The 15,002-nt window shown below is 54.9% G+C and overlaps 1 protein-coding gene across 2 annotated transcripts in view; it reads left to right on the plus strand.

Annotated features, from left to right (window-relative positions):
* The first annotated feature begins 3,412 nt into the window (after positions 1-3,412).
* Positions 3,413-15,002, plus strand: part of PRKCB (protein kinase C beta) — a 100,872-nt gene continuing 89,282 nt past the window's right edge. Inside the window, exons 1-2 of one of the 2 annotated variants that reach the window (XM_032704046.1) lie at positions 3,413-3,675; positions 3,935-3,966. In XM_032704046.1, the coding sequence (XP_032559937.1) occupies positions 3,506-3,675; positions 3,935-3,966 (202 nt within the window). In that variant the 5' untranslated portion in view covers positions 3,413-3,505. The remainder of the gene's footprint in view (positions 3,676-3,934; positions 3,967-15,002) is intronic. The other variant, XM_032704047.1, reaches the window with a different exon arrangement.

Raw genomic sequence — 15,002 nt, forward strand, 5'->3', positions numbered from 1 at the left:
GGAACCAGGGTTTTCCTCCTTAGAGGATCCCTACTCCTGCTCCACGGTGCCCTGTCCCACATCCAGGGTCCCCATTCCTATTCCAATATCCCTGTTCCTGCTCCAGGACCGCTCTCCTGGCCTTGGCCCTCCTGGCATGTGGAGTGGGGGCAAGAGGACATCCACAAACGGATGTGGAGGCTGCTGAGACACCTTGATATCTAATTAGAGTCGGGCTCTTCCTCCACCTGTTTCCTGTGGTGGATTTAGGTCCCAAAGAAAAGAAAGCTGAAAAAAAAGAGCCAAATCTGTTCTCCAGCTTCTTTGAATTCTTTAGAGGAAGCCAGTGTGGGCATGAGGGAAGCAGCATCCCCACATCAGCAGGAGGCTGGAGGCTGCAGGCGCTCGCTGTGCTCCCACACCCGCCGCTGCAGGGGTTCCTGCTCGTGTGGAGGCAGAGCTTGCCTAGGAAATGGGGAGAATTCGCCTCGGTTTGGGGGATTTGGGGGATTCTGTCTCTCTGCTGAGCTTTGGGGCTGGCTGACTCTCACCAGTGTGGGCTCTCACCCAGCGTGAAGCGAAGCTGTGGGGCTGGAGCTGGATCCTGCAATGGCAGCGGGTCCCTGACCTGAACCCCTGGGGATTGTGAGCCGGGGCTGGGGGATTTGACTGGAAAGGGCTTGTGTTACCGGTCTCCTCCCCCCCGGCCCTGCAGCCTCACGCTGGGCTCTGCTCCCACATTCCCCAGCCCAGCCCTGAGGCGCTCGGCACCTTCCCTTCCCCAGAGCAGCTCCTCGCTGCCGGGTGGGAGGATGAGGTCCCTTCCTCAGGATGTGAATCATGTCTCTCTGGGAGTCTGCTCCTGCACCCGCTGTCTCCCACAGAGTGGGGCTGCTCTCCCACCCCCCGCAGTGGAGGGAGGCTGCAGATCCGCCGGGAAAGGCGAGCTTGGATTTGACAGCTCCGTGGAGAGCCCTGCGTGGCAAGGAATGGGGTCACCACTTGCCCACACCACCGGCTGGGTTTTGGTGCCCTCCTCTATAGATGGAGGGGAAAACAGGACCAGAACCTGCACTTTTATGGAAATGGGAATGAACTGGGCTGATTTCCCCTCTGCTCCACCACTGTGCTCCCCTGAGAGTGAGGGTTCAGGGTTGTTTGTGTTAGTCCCTCGTCACACCTGTGGGGACTTCACTTGCATTAATAAATATAACAGTTTCCTTAGAGGAAGGAGCTGCTGGGATGTTCATCCCAACATTTCAAAGTGCTGAGGGGATCTGGATCCTCAGCTTCCACGAAAATTAACACAGTCATGAAAATCCTGCCTTTAATATGACATGATTCAGAGTACACTAAGTAATGAAAAGGGTAAAGTAAGGTAATATGATGTAAACTAAGGAAAGAAGAAAGCAATCCCCTGAGAGCAGGATCTGGCTTTTGTACTCCTTGGCCCAGCAGTGACAAAAGTTTGTGCATTATTATCATGATTATTTATACTCATAGGGGCAAACTAAAGCCATATTCTCTGGGTTCCACACACAGCAGCTATGCAGGGAAATGGGAACATACAGTAAAAGAACAACAAAGGAGAAACAGGCAAAGCCCAGAGTTTACAATTAAAATGAGTAGAATTCAGCCTGGTGTGGCTACACGAGCAGTGCAGCAGCACTGAGGGTAACACACCACTCTCCTCGTGAAAGTACACGGGGCAGGAGTCCAAATGCCCCGTTATTATTTCCATTATTGCTCCGGTTCCTTTCCACGCAGGAAGGTTGTTTCTGCTGCGCAGGTTTCTGTGTGTGAGCCCGCAGGGAACGGGGCTCCCGGGGCAGTGGGGACCCCGCAGCAGGGCTGGCACTGTGATGGGCACAGAAAGCATCCCCTGCAGCCCCCACGCTCTCGGCACGCCAGGAACCTTCCCTTCATTCCCTCCCGACACGAGCGCAGCACGAGGAGGGACGCCTGCAATTTGTTTCTCCTTCTTAGCAGGAAAATCAGATGGTGCTGGGAGCTGGTACCAGCCTGCCTGTTTCTAGCAGGGTGACATCAGCAGGACAGGTCGGCCACATGTTATTACTGTAATGAACCATTTGAAACAGCAATATAATAACAGCCCTGAGCCTATTTTGAGAAAGCCTCCTGGGCATTTAATTCCACGAAGGGAGAGGGGCTTTCTTCAGAGAAAGAGCACGTAGGATGGATCCCAGCAGAGCAGGGATGGTCTTGGGCCCCAAAGGAAGAGGATCACGTGGCCACAGAGCCAGAATTAAATCCCACAAATGAGACTTTAGAAAGATCTGTTGTTCACAGAATTATTTTTGTGGTTATGCTTCCATTGAAGGTGTCTCCTGTTTTGATTTGAATTCTTATTTCCTCAGTGCTCAGACCAGGATGATGCAGCACGAGGTGGGCACAGGGAAACCTGGATGTCAGAGGAGACTGATGGATCTGATTTTCCATGTCTGTTAGTGCTGGCAGGGAGTGAGAGAGACGAATGGTGGATGTGGTTGGAAAATTCCTCCATGCCAGCCAGCTGAGGTGTTTGCAGTGGGTTGGGTAAAAGAAGATCATTATTCCAACTGTAAGTTTAAAAAATCATTCAGAGAGGACCACTGAGCTGGTCAGGTTTGTGTCCCTGTGCCCGTGTGTGAGCCCTGGGAGCGTGGCCCTGCATGGGCTGCTCGTGGCCACAGTCCTGCTGCCCCAAGCCATGGTCACTCCAGTGCCCGGCCTGGCATGGAGCCATGCCCCTCTGCTGTGTCTGAGCTCCTGCCTGGATCCCCTCCAGACTTGCTGCCCCTGCTGCTGACTCGTGTTGTGCAGAAAATCAAGGCAGAAAAAAATAATTCTGGCCTTAGCAGTGGGAGGTCTGGGACTCCTGAGGGAGTCGGGGAACACCTGTCGTTGTCACTGTGGGTACAGGGGTGGGTATCTGCGGTGGGTGTCGGGCAGGTGCCACCACAACTGGTATGAAGTCGGGACTTCCCTGGCTTTATTGTTGTTTTTGCTGTTCTTGTTACCGTCGTTATTACCGCCATTGTTATTACCGCGCGTCTGTCTCCCGCCGGCTCTGCGGGCTCCAGCGCTGTCTGCACGGGCAGCGGGAGCTCACGGTGTCCCTGCCCGGCCGGGCTGGGGCCGTGGTCCCGCCGCGGTCCCCGCGGGGCCGGGGCAGCATCATCGCGGGGATGCAGATGCTGTATGCAAATGAGACGGCGGGCTAAGCCCCGCCCACTGCGCCCCGCGAGGGGCGATATACAAATGACATGCAAAGCACGGGGGGGCGGGGCCACGGCCGGAGGGGGGGCGGGGCTTGTTCGTGTGGAGAGCGTTGAGGGGCGTGGCCTGGGATGCAGATGAGGGGCGGGGCGGGAGCCGATGTAGATGAGGGGGCGGGGCCGCCCGGGCGGGTGTCGGAGCCTCCCGCCGGCTGCGGGAGCGGCACCGAGCGGCAGCGGGCCCGGTGGGCACCGAGCCCCGCACAGCCCCACCGAGCCGAGCCGGCGGCCGGCAGCCCCCGCACAGCATGGCCGAGCCGCCGGCAGCGCCGGCCCGCGAGGGCGAGGAGGGCCCGGTGCGCTTCGCCCGCAAGGGCGCCCTGCGGCAGAAGAACGTGCACGAGGTGAAGAACCACAAGTTCACGGCGCGGTTCTTCAAGCAGCCCACCTTCTGCAGCCACTGCACCGACTTCATCTGGTGAGACCCCCCCCCCCCCCCCTCTCCCCGGGACCTCCCCGCACCCCCCCCGAGATCCCCATCCCGCTCCGGGACGCCCGTCCTCGCCCAGCCCGCTGGAGCTCATCCTCGCCCGCCTCCGGGCACCCCTTCCGCTCCCGTCCCGTGTCCCCTCATCCCCCCGCATCCCATCCCGGTCCCGCCCGCTCCCTGCTCCCGCCGGCCGCTCCGGGCAGGGTGGTTGCGGTGCCGGTGTCTCACTCCGCCTCTCTCTCCGCAGGGGCTTCGGCAAGCAGGGCTTCCAGTGTCAAGGTGAGTGTCGCCGTGCCGGGGGGGCTGGGGGGATCCACACACCGTGTCCGTCCCCCGGGACCGGCCCTGAATGTCCCCGCGGCACCCGAGCAGCATCTCCGCGGCACCGTCCCCGAGCATCCCCGCGGAGCCGGGGAAGCAGCTTAGTCATTTTTTTAATCAACCGAGCAACTGGTCGCTGCCTTTAAGCCGGTCGGGTTTCGTTTCCAGAGATAAGCGCCCAGGACTTCAGCGAAATCCCCCGAAAAAGGCAGAGGGGACTTGGTTTTTAATGAACTTAACAGGAAAACATGTGTTTGGCTGGCAAACGGGCTGGGTGAGGGCTCCTCTAGGGCTGGAATTGCGCAGCCTGCAAGGACTTGAATGGCTTAGTTGTGTTGCTGGGGAAAGAAATGAGGCTTTACAACAAAATATGATGCAGTAGCTGGGTTACTACGACCAGAATTCTTTGTTCTGATAATGCTGGGATTCTGGAGGGGCTCTTTAGGGATTGGTGATGTCCTCTTGGGAAATTCGGATGAATTAGCCAGGCGTTATCTGGTTGCTCTCGTTGCCAACCCAGCTGTGAGCTGTTCCTGCCTGCAGCTCATCCTGCCCTGTGGGTCCCACCTGTGTGGGGTCCAGGTCTGGCTGTGGGGTTCAGGTGGGGCTGGTACTTGCAGCTGCTGGCACTGAAATTTTGCTCTTGTGAATATTTGGGACAGAGTTTTATTTTGGCGGGTGGCTGAATCCCAGGTGGAGGTATTTGGCATGAAAACAAACTGGCTGTAGAGCACTAATATCTCCAGAACTGCTCCTCCTGGCAGCTGTCTGGGTTGTGGTGTGGCACAGAGCCCAGGCTCGGGGTGCTGTGGTGGGTCTGGATCTCGAGGGCAGCTGTACCTGCAGGCAGGAGGGCTCTGTCTTGGGTGCTCTCAGGAGCATCTCTGCAGATGCTTGTACAAGCAGTGTAAGTCTAATCCAATTTAAATGATACTGGTACTCATCCTTAACGCTTGCCCTAGGAGTATAACCTTAAAATACCAAAACCATCTCCCTGCTGCCTCCCAACCCCCCACCCGAAGGCCTGGGCAGGTGTTGGCAAGCAGTGGAAAGCAGATATGGAGACTAAAACATGTCCTAGGGCTGTTTCTCAAGGTCACAGCTTCCCCTGGTACCTGAGGTTTCACACATGGGCAGTTCAGTCACATTACTCAGAGGAGTTTTGTGCAGCTTGTATCTCTGTTGTGGCTCTTCCCAGCCTTACCTGGCTGTTCATTCCCTGGCTTTCCTTACGGTGCAAACACAATGCCCCTGAAATTTGGAGTGTGCTGGAGAAGCTGGAGGGGACCATGTGTTAGCAGGGCAGGGTTTTCCTGCATTATTTCTAGAGCTTTGCTCAGTTCTACCTATAACATCCAGGGCTGGATAGCTGGAGCCTTTCCAAGTCTCATCCAGCTGTCAGGAACTATTATCCAAACCTGGAGCTGTGCTCTTGCTTCAAGGTTTATCCTTACGTGTTTGTAACCAGTATCAAATCAGTCCTCGGTGCAAGGCCAGTGGGTGGGTCCATGAAGGTGGTCTCAGAGTTGCCAATGCACAGGTGAAGGGTCTTCCCCCCACCAGTAGATGTTGGGCAGAGTCCTGTCCCTGGGTGGTGGGGCAGGAGCCCTTGTGAGGCTGCAGTGACACCAGTAGCATTTCCAGGAGCGCTCAGTGATGTCTCCAGGGGTGTGTGGCTGGTCTGTGACATCCCGTTCTGCTTTAAGAAACCACTTTCCAGGTGGTTCTGGTATTACAGACATGAAAACCTCCTTACTGTGCAATAGGAGATTTTGCAGATTTGGGTCTGTAGAACAGCCCAGTCCTTCCTTTCCTACAGTCAGTGACCTGTGGATTTTCAGAGACCTCCCTTCTGCGAGGTGCTGAGGTGCCCAGGTGAAAGTGCTCCCGTTGGTGTGGCAGCTGTGTGGGTGATGCCCATCTCAGTGGGGGCACAGAGCAGCTGGTGCCCCTTGGTGGAGGACACACTGTGTCTCCCTGCAGAACACTCCCGGGTTTGGAAGTCGAGCACGAGGAGAAGTCGCTCCCTCCTGCCATCTGCTCTGGGATCACAGCCACCCCGGGGTGCAGCTCTCCTGTGGTGGGAGGCAGCACTTGGGGTGCCAGGGTTGGCACGCTGCCGGGGGGTCAGACTGTTCCACCAGAGCCCTGGGTGCCCTGGGTCATGTGGGTACCACCAGCTTTGGGGTTGTGCCCCACAGGTTGTGCTGCAGCTGCTGTTGGACTCGGTAAATGCTGACATGGAAGCAGAAAACCCCAGGGCTGGCTTTTGTTTAGGAGTTCTTCAGCCCCACAGGGCTGGCAGTAAGCTCTGATGTTGGGGTCTAGCTCTCCCCTTACTGAATGCAGCTTTAATTCAACTTTTTCACAACTTCCCTGAGTATTTTACCCTGTTGTTCCGTGGGATGGCTGGAAATGCAGCTGAGGCACACGCCTGTCTGGGTTCTCAGCTGTTCCTACTGCTGTGCTCACTCTAAGTAGGTTTTCACCTGTGCCCTGATTTCTTTCTAGGGCATTTGCAATAATTAGATTGTTAATTAGCTCATTACTTGTGACTTTTGGCAGGAAGTTAGCAGAAACTGACTCTTTGTATCTTGAAATACTAATGGATACCACAAATGCCACTTAATTGCCTGCTAATCTGCTTCTTATCCTTGTATGCAATCCCCTCCTTATCCTCGTGTGCATCTGAAGACTTCCTGGGCCAACTTCTCTCTCCCAAGCCAGAAAGCCTTTCAGTGTGGGCAGGAGAGGTCTGTGCACAGGCAGCCCAGAACAGGGCTGGTGCTGCAGGTTAACAGAAAATATCAATACGTTGTGGGCATTGGAAGGCTGGAGTGCTGAGGATGTGCCTGGAGCTGCCTGGAAGATGAGCTCCATGTGCCCTGGCTGCCTGTCAGCCCCTGGCACAAAGTGGCTTCCTGGCCCTGCTGTAAGGACCTGCTGTAGCTGGAAGGTGCATGAACTCATCAGTAACAAAGAGAAGGGGGTGTACGTGTTCTCCCTTCCTGGGCTTTGGGATCCATCTGTCCAGTTCCATTACCAAGGAATGCACGAAGAGGGAGAGAGCAGCCCCTCGGATCTGCAGGCTGTCCTGGAGAGGGAACGTGTGGCCAGTCGCAGCTGGTGGCTTTCTGTCTCTGTTCTCCTGATGTAGGAAGTGCTGTGAGGATGGTAAAGGAAAGGGAACTGGCTTGAGAGCAGCTGAGCGAAGTTCTTGCTCTCGTTCTCGGAATGTGCTGCTCCTGGGAACTGGCAGCTTTCTCTTTGTCTTTCCTGCTGGTGTTCCCCCCTTGGCATCCTCAGGGTCTGTTTCTCCTGTTGTCCAAGCAGCTCTTGGTCCCTCTGTGGATCGGGGTACTGGCTGTGCTGGAGATTTGGTGAGGGGGACGGGTCCCCAAGAGCTGTTTGCTCGAGCTGGAGTCTCTGTGGCAGCGGCTGGGCTGGGCTGGGCTGTCACCCCGGGGGCCTGGGCAGAGGTGTCCCTGCAGAGGTGAGGAGCCATGTAACGGGATTCACACTTGGGAGCAAAAAATAATCTGCATCTGTTACAGCTTTCATGTGTACAAAGTAGAAAAGATCTTGGAAAGGAAAATCTTGTGTCCTTAAGAGAAGGGGGGGGAAGCATCATTTGGTAATGGGTGCTTGGATTTCATGCAGTGACTTTTCTGGGGAGAATGTGTACTTCTTGTCCCTGGTTATGACTCGGTAAGCAAAGACACACTTCAGATTAAATCTTCCTAAACTTCATACCAGATAGAATTCCTCCCTCCAGCTTTTCCTCTCCCCGTCCTCCAAGGCCAGCGCCCTCGTCTTGTTTTGTGCTTTCACAATTCAACATCTGAGACCAAAACTGAGCAGCTGGAGAATGTCACCCAGGCCTTACCTTTCGAGCAGTGTTTCTCTCTTGCTCTCAGCCTTCACAACCCACCCTTCCTCCCCCTCTCTGCCCTCCAGACGGAAGTGAAACCCATCACACTTCGCTGTGTGCTGCGGGCTGGGCTCCTCACCGTGCACTGCCGGCTCTTATTGACTGCATTAAGCAAGTAAGAAACAAAAGCAAAACAAACTCCAATCATTCAGAGTTGCCTCAAACCCAGTAATTTCGTGTCAACATATTATGCGCACTGGAGAAATGTTAGTGTTCAAATAGACTAATTAAAAATGTTACTGCAATTACTTTTGCAACACAAATGATGCTAATTATATAATGCTGCAGAAATTGGAAACATGATTTGGTAGGTTTTTTTTGTGTGCCTCGTGGTGATAAGGCAGTTCTTGGTGCTGGAGCCCCGGGGCAGTGGGAGCCCTGTCCTCGGTGTCGGGAGCAGGTACAAATAGAAAGGGGAAGTGGGTCTGGGCCCTGCGCTGCACAGATGGTCTGTGTCCTGCACAACCGAGTGCAAACAGAGCTGACAGGGAAAATGGGAAGATGTGCCCCTTCCCAGGCTGGTTTTAAAGCCTGTCACCTGAGCTGGCTTCCCTAATCCTGCTCTTTCCTGCGCTGGATACCTGCGGCTCAGGGGAGGGGCAGGGGGTGGAGATCTGTTTTGGAAGGAGATTTTGGAGGAAATCTGGACCTGCTGAGGCCAAAGCTGTCGGGCTCAGCAAGGACCACTCTGTGTGCAGGCCCATCAGTGTCCCCTTGCAGTGCAGAAGGGCTCGCTTGAGTCTCTCAGTGGAAGTGGTTTCTCTTTCCCTCCCCCTCTGCTGTTAGCAGGGTAGATTTTTCTTTCTTATCTGCAGAGATAGCTGTCATCCTCCAGCGATCTGGGGCTCGGATAATGGGGTGGACTCTTTCCTCCCCGGGGTGTTCGTTGCTGACCCGTGGCAGCAGTGGGAAGCTGGGCAGAGGGGCTCAGAGCTTGCCCGAGGGTTTGGGTGCCTTGGGGGTGGCAGGAGGGTTTGCAGCACGTCTACCTGGTGCCTGTGAGCTCTGGCTCCACTGCACAGGTTGGATCACCCCGGTGTACGAGCCTCTGCCACGATTATCCTCCAGCTATTGAGTCTTCCTGGGGAATTTGATGCCTGGGCTGTCTCTAAGGAGATTTCTCAGCAAACAGTGCATTTCTGCACGCCTGCTCGCTCACACACATGTGATCCTGCAAATTCCTGCAGCACACGGGCTCCTGGAGGGTGCAGAGGGCACCATCACTGGCAGTGAGGGGTGGGCAGGCGCTCACCTGTCTTGGGACCAAGATGCTGCAAAACAGAGCAAGACCTTGAGGGTTTGGTATCTGCTGTGGAACAGGAGGTGGGGTTGAGTCTCCTCTCAGACTTGCTGTGGACTCTGTTAACTGCTGGGTTTTTATGGAGGAACTCGAGCAGAGGGGTTGCACAAGCCCTTGTGGTGTGCTGCTGCCCTCCCTCCCGGCCAGCACAGCTCCTCCTCCTGCCTGCAGCTCAACAGGCAAAAACCTAAAAAGGCTGGAGAGGCTCCTCAGTGCCATCCAGGCCCCCGTCGGATCTATCAGCAAATAAGTTGCAGGATCACAGTGACTCAGAAATTAACTTCTAGCTGTGCCCATAATTTAGCTGAGGGCAGAACTGCTTGAAACACGTCCTTGTAATGTGTGTGCAATCAGGAGGGGAAGGTGGAAGTGCCATCCCCTGGTCTGGATTGGAGCTTGTGGTAACGAGAGGGGATGTTTATAATGGTGGGTGGGATGGGACGTTGTTCAGGAGAAGTGTTTGGGTGGATTTTTCCTGCAGAAGCCAGCTGTGAGAGGATTAGTGCTGTGTGTTAGCAGAGAGCTGAGGACCTGCCAGACCCCACCGTGGGCTGGTGCCTGTGTGTGCCTGTGGTCCAGCTCAGTCCCAAAGGGCAGCTCGGAGTGTGTGGAGGGAGCAGTTAATCCCTCCAGCAGAAGGGATTCATGGCTTCATGAATCATTATTCCAAAAGTCCATAGATTAGAACCATTTAGAAAAGGTGAGTAAGAAGCTCCCTGTAGGGGAGGAGTAATTGCAGGTCTTTGGGCAGCGTGTTCCTTGTGCTCTTCGAGGGCTGCAGGCTGCCTTTGGAAAAGACAATAAAACAAAATCAGGGAAGCAGGAGCCCTTGCATGGGGATCTCGGGTGCAGCCCTGGGTTGCCACTGCTGTGTTCTGGGGCTGCTTTGTGTGCTGCCCCTCAAGCCCCCTCCATGCTGGTGGTAGGTGTGATGTCCCCATAGCTGGGTGAGGGGAGGGGTCAGAGCCCCTCCAGGCTTTTCAGGTGATGCTGTAGGAAATGAAGCCTGGCCAAGGGCTCGTTCATCCCCTGGGTTGCTGTTGTCCCATACCCAGAAAGCAAAGCCACTGTGCTCCTTGGAGCGGGATCCTTCAGGGGCTCCCTGGGGTGACACACCTGGGACCTAAGCAGAGATGTGGGGCTGGGACATCTGGGCCTGAGTGTGACAGGAGACAGGGGCTGTCCCTTGGTTTCACATTCCTCAGGGAAAGGACAACTGTGGGCTGCTGCTCCCCCGCTCTGAGCCAACCCACCATTCATCCATCCAGGGCTGGGCTGGTCTTGGTGGCCTCTGTGCCTTGGCCAGGAGTCCCTGGAGGCAGAGAGGTGATAGGAACACCAGGGATGTAAAATGACACAGTAAGTGGCTGAGTTTTCCAGACACTGACCCAATGGATGAAGGTGCCAATCTCCCTGGAGCTCTTCAGCCCTGTCAGAGGCTGCTTCCCAGGCACAGGGGCTGCTGCCCCAGCAGGGAAGGGGAGAGATGTGACCCTGGCTGGCCCTGCCCTGCCAGCCTACAGCAGCCAGCACCAAGAAGTCAGTTTTTCCACAAAAGCCACAGGAGGGGTGGGGGAGATGGGAAGAAACTCCAGTGGTGTGGTGCTCGGGAGCAGCCAAGGGCTTTGTGTCAAGCAGAGGCAATTCCCAGAAGTAGCTGTGCTGGCTGTAGCTGTTCCTGGGAAGGGCAGGCAGCATTCCCAGCCACGACCTGCTCCTGCTGAGCTGCACCTGGAGCTGGGCAGGGGCAGTCAGTGCTGAGCTGGGGTTCCCAGGGTGAGCAGGATCCCTGCAGGCACCATGAGAACAGCAGCTGGAGGGTCTCTCCCGGGCAATGCTCTGTTCCCTCTCGAGATCTCATCCCAAGGAGCTGAGGGGCAGCAAATGGCTTTGACTGTGGTGAGGGGCTGCTGCAGCTCCCAGAGTGTGTGGGGTAACGGGGAACTGTGCCCTGGGAGCTCCTGCTCTGAGCACCCCAAATGTGTCCTCCCCTGAGTGTGGCCGAGGCTTGGCTGGAGTGGCTGAAGGGATGGCTCCAGCCAAGCAGCTTCCTCCTGCTTGGAAGTGGCTTGTGTGGCTTTTCCGTGGTCAGTCCTGGTCTGTTGTGGTTGCCTTGATGCAGGCTGGGAAGGGTTCATGAATCCTGTTCTCCCTGGAAAAATAAATTAAAATGTTTTCTTATGGGTAGGCACCTGAAGTCTGTGTAGTTAAGAACCTGCCTGCAACACTCCTTTTTCTCCTGTTCAGGATTATTGCTGTTCGTTGATAGGGGAGGAGGCACACGAGCCCTCCCAGGGTCCCTCTTGATGCCATAAGTCAGCCCCTGCCATCGCTTCCGACAGCTGATCCCAGTTCCCTGGGAAAGGAAATGCATTTCATGAGACATGACAGCTCTGCTCCCGCAGCATCACGGTGCAGATGGAGCTGCTGCTCCCACTGCTGTTCACTCGGCAGCTGCTGGGCACCGAGTGCTGGGCACCGAGTGCTGGGCACCAAGTGCTGGGCACCGAGTGCTGGGCACGTCCTGCTCTCAGCATGGAATCACTGGGGAGCATCCCCTGCAACCCCGGGGCACAAACGGGAACAGGACTCGTGTCACCCTCCTGCAAAGAGGTTCCTGGGAGCAAGGTCTCTTCTCTCCGTGTTCATGGAATGCCTCTCTCCTGGAAGCTGTCCAGGCTGGGCACTGGCTCTGGCTGCTGATAAATGCTGTTTAGACAAAGTTGTGGTTCTTTCCCTGCCTGAGCTGCCTGCCCAGTGTATCCGGTGTGGGGAGGGGACAGGGGCTGGCTCGGGGGATGGCACAGCCCATGTGCTGCCTGGCCAAGGCTCTGTGCCATGGCACTGACCTCAGGCACTATTGCAGCTCTGCTCAAGCTGTTTGCTTTTGAGGGATTTTGGGCTGACTTCCTCACCTGTTTATAGACATTCTGCTTTTCCCATCACGTGGGGAAAAAAAAAAATTCCAATCCAGCTTGATACTAGAATCAGGGAGTGTTTGAAATGAACACAGGTGACCTCTTGCTTTTGGAGTTTAACTCTTGTGCCCAGAGCAGGAGCCTTTCTGCCCCAGCTGATGGGCACTGGCTGCTGAGTGCCCGACGCTTTTGAGTTACATCTTGTCAGTTTAAATAATTTGCTTCCATATTTGGTCTTGCTTTTGTGCCAGATTTATACATCTCGTTTAAATCTGACAAGCAGAATATACTCGCTGCTAATCTGAGCTGGACAAGGCAGTGCCTGCCAAAAGATCCAATATTAATAGGCTCCAGTACATGGAAATTACTGGATTTGCAAACCTGAGGCTCATTATGGCTGAGCTCTCTGTAAATTGGTTCTTTGCATCCACTTAAATCTGGATTTTTCCAAAGACTCAGTCTACTGGAGCTCTCCTCTTTGGGTGGGAGCTGCCTCCCCAGAGCAATCTTTGAAACAAGGGAAGCTTTCTCTCTCTAAGCAGGAGATAAGAGGTGCATGATTTTTAGGGGATGGTTGGGAAAATGAGGAGATAACTGGTGTCTCTGCAGGGAGATCCTGGGAGCTGCTGGGCTGGAGCAGTTGCTGCCTCCTCAGGGTGGCTCTGCCTCTGCTGTCAGGACGTGTGTTTGTGGACATGGATGTGTTGGAACAAGTCCAGAGGAGGCCACGGAGATGCTGCCAGGGCTGGAGCCCCTCTGCTCTGGAACCAGGCTGGGAGAGCTGGGGGGGTTCACCTGGAAAAGAGAAGGATCCAGGGAGACCTGAGAGCCCCTTCCAGTGCCTGAAGGGGCTCCAGGAGAGCTGGAGAGGGACTGGAGACAAGGGGTGGAGAGACAGGACACAGGGAATGGCTTCCCACTGCCAGAGGGCAGGGTTAGATGGGATATTGGGAAGAAATTCTTGGCTGTGAGGGTGGGGAGGGCCTGGCACAGGTTGCCCAGAGAAGTGGTGGCTGCCCCATCCCTGGAAATGTCCAGGGCCAGGTTGGATGGGGCTTGGAGCAACCTGGGCTGGTGGGAGGTGTCCCTGCCCATGGCAGGGAATTGGAACGAGATGAGCTTTGAAGTCCCTTCCAGTCCAAACTATTCTGGGATTCTACGATTCTATGTTTAAAATCTTCAGTCTCTTGTAGTTCTGATCCCGTCTTCCTACATTTGGTATTTAGTCAGCAGCAGGGAAGCTAAAAAAGATTCTGATGTCTAAATCTCAGCCTTCAGCTGCTCCTCCTCTTCCTCGCGCTGTGACGCGGGTGCGTTCCAGCCCATCCTGCCGGTGGATTCCTCCCAGTCCTTTGTTGCCATCTGAAAGGATGCAGCAGTAATAGCTTCACCTTTGGGGGGGAACAGTTAAATACCTTTATTCTGATGGTCTGAACAGAGAAGAAGCTCATTGAATAGCTGACACTCCAAGCACATGAGCAAATGCATTTTCATGATTTCCAATTATAGCAGAAGAATGAGAGAGTGAGGTTGTGAAGAGGAGTGAAAGTCGTCCTGGCTCTTCTGAATGGCTTCATGCAGCTTCAGTGGTGACATAGCAATGAAGTCAGGAGTCAGTGCAAAGATTGTTTTATAATATCAGTGAGAAGCCGGAGTGAGGGGGAAGTGGCCCACGAATTTCATTTGCATCACTGAGTGGATTAGCTCCTGACGCAGTGCAAAGTCATTATTTACTGTGTCTCCAGATCTGTTGCCTCTCTCAGCAGGGTGGTTTGGAGAGGCTGATTCAGAAATGGTTACAGCTCCCTGTTCTACTTGGTGGGGACCGTTAGCACTTGCCTTGTAAGCAAAATGATGGTGCTTGTCAAGGCTGTTAGCATTGTACCTGCCCCAAGAGGCTGAGTAATTTGTTTTTAGAGCTTTTCATTCTTTGCTTTCGTTACACTAAGTACTTTAACTTGGCTTAGGAAAAATATTTGGCAATACTCCATAACCTGCCCTTAACTGAGAGTAACCAAGAGGAGGAAGGCTGCCTGAGGGATCAAACCGGTGGGTGTGTGTCCCCGCTGTCTGAGGCGGATGCACTGTGCCCACTGTGGAGGGGAACTGTGCCAGGCCGTGCCCACCACGGAGTGGGAGCTGTGCCAGGCTGTGCCCACTGTGGAGGGGAGCTGTGCCAGGCTGTGCCAGGCTGTGGCGGGGACAGCACGGGAGCCCCTCCGTGCCCAGCTGTCGCTCAGGATCAGCCAGTGCATTGTCACCTGGAAGATTCATGCACAGCTTGAAATAATCCCCCCAAATGGTTATTTATAGACTGTCTGGAGCTCGGCACCGTTTTTGCTGCGGAGGAACCTCGGCTGTGCCGTGGTTCTGGAGATGGGCTGTGGTAGAGGCTCTGCTTTTGCCTGTTCTGGATTCTGTATGGGCTCCTTGGGAAACCAGCACTGATGGGGGAGAGGTTGACATCTCCATGGTCACTTGGTTTCTGAAGAGTTTGATGGAATAACTTGCCTTTGGGGGGGTCTCATTGGAGCCCTCTCATGGAACAGCTGTCATTGGCAGTGGGTTTCTGAGGATGGTAGAGCTGCCAAGAGGGGACATCCCTGTGTATTAGGGGAAGAAAGGCTGAACAGGACCTGTCTGTGCTCCCCTAAACCTGTCACAGGAGATTCTACTGCTTCCTGCCCCAGGAACAACTCTAAAACTGAACTAATTCACATTTGTGTGATCATGGATCTAAGGGCTGTCTCCAGTAGCTCAGTCCATTAACTTCCAAATTTGTCTTACCCGCTTGTCTTGATGGAGAGGTGCCTCAGGGCCAGAATCTTCTGGAAAGAAGGCTTGT

This window comes from Chiroxiphia lanceolata, chromosome 16 (assembly GCF_009829145.1).
Source record: "Chiroxiphia lanceolata isolate bChiLan1 chromosome 16, bChiLan1.pri, whole genome shotgun sequence".
Classification (NCBI taxonomy): domain Eukaryota; kingdom Metazoa; phylum Chordata; class Aves; order Passeriformes; family Pipridae; genus Chiroxiphia; species Chiroxiphia lanceolata.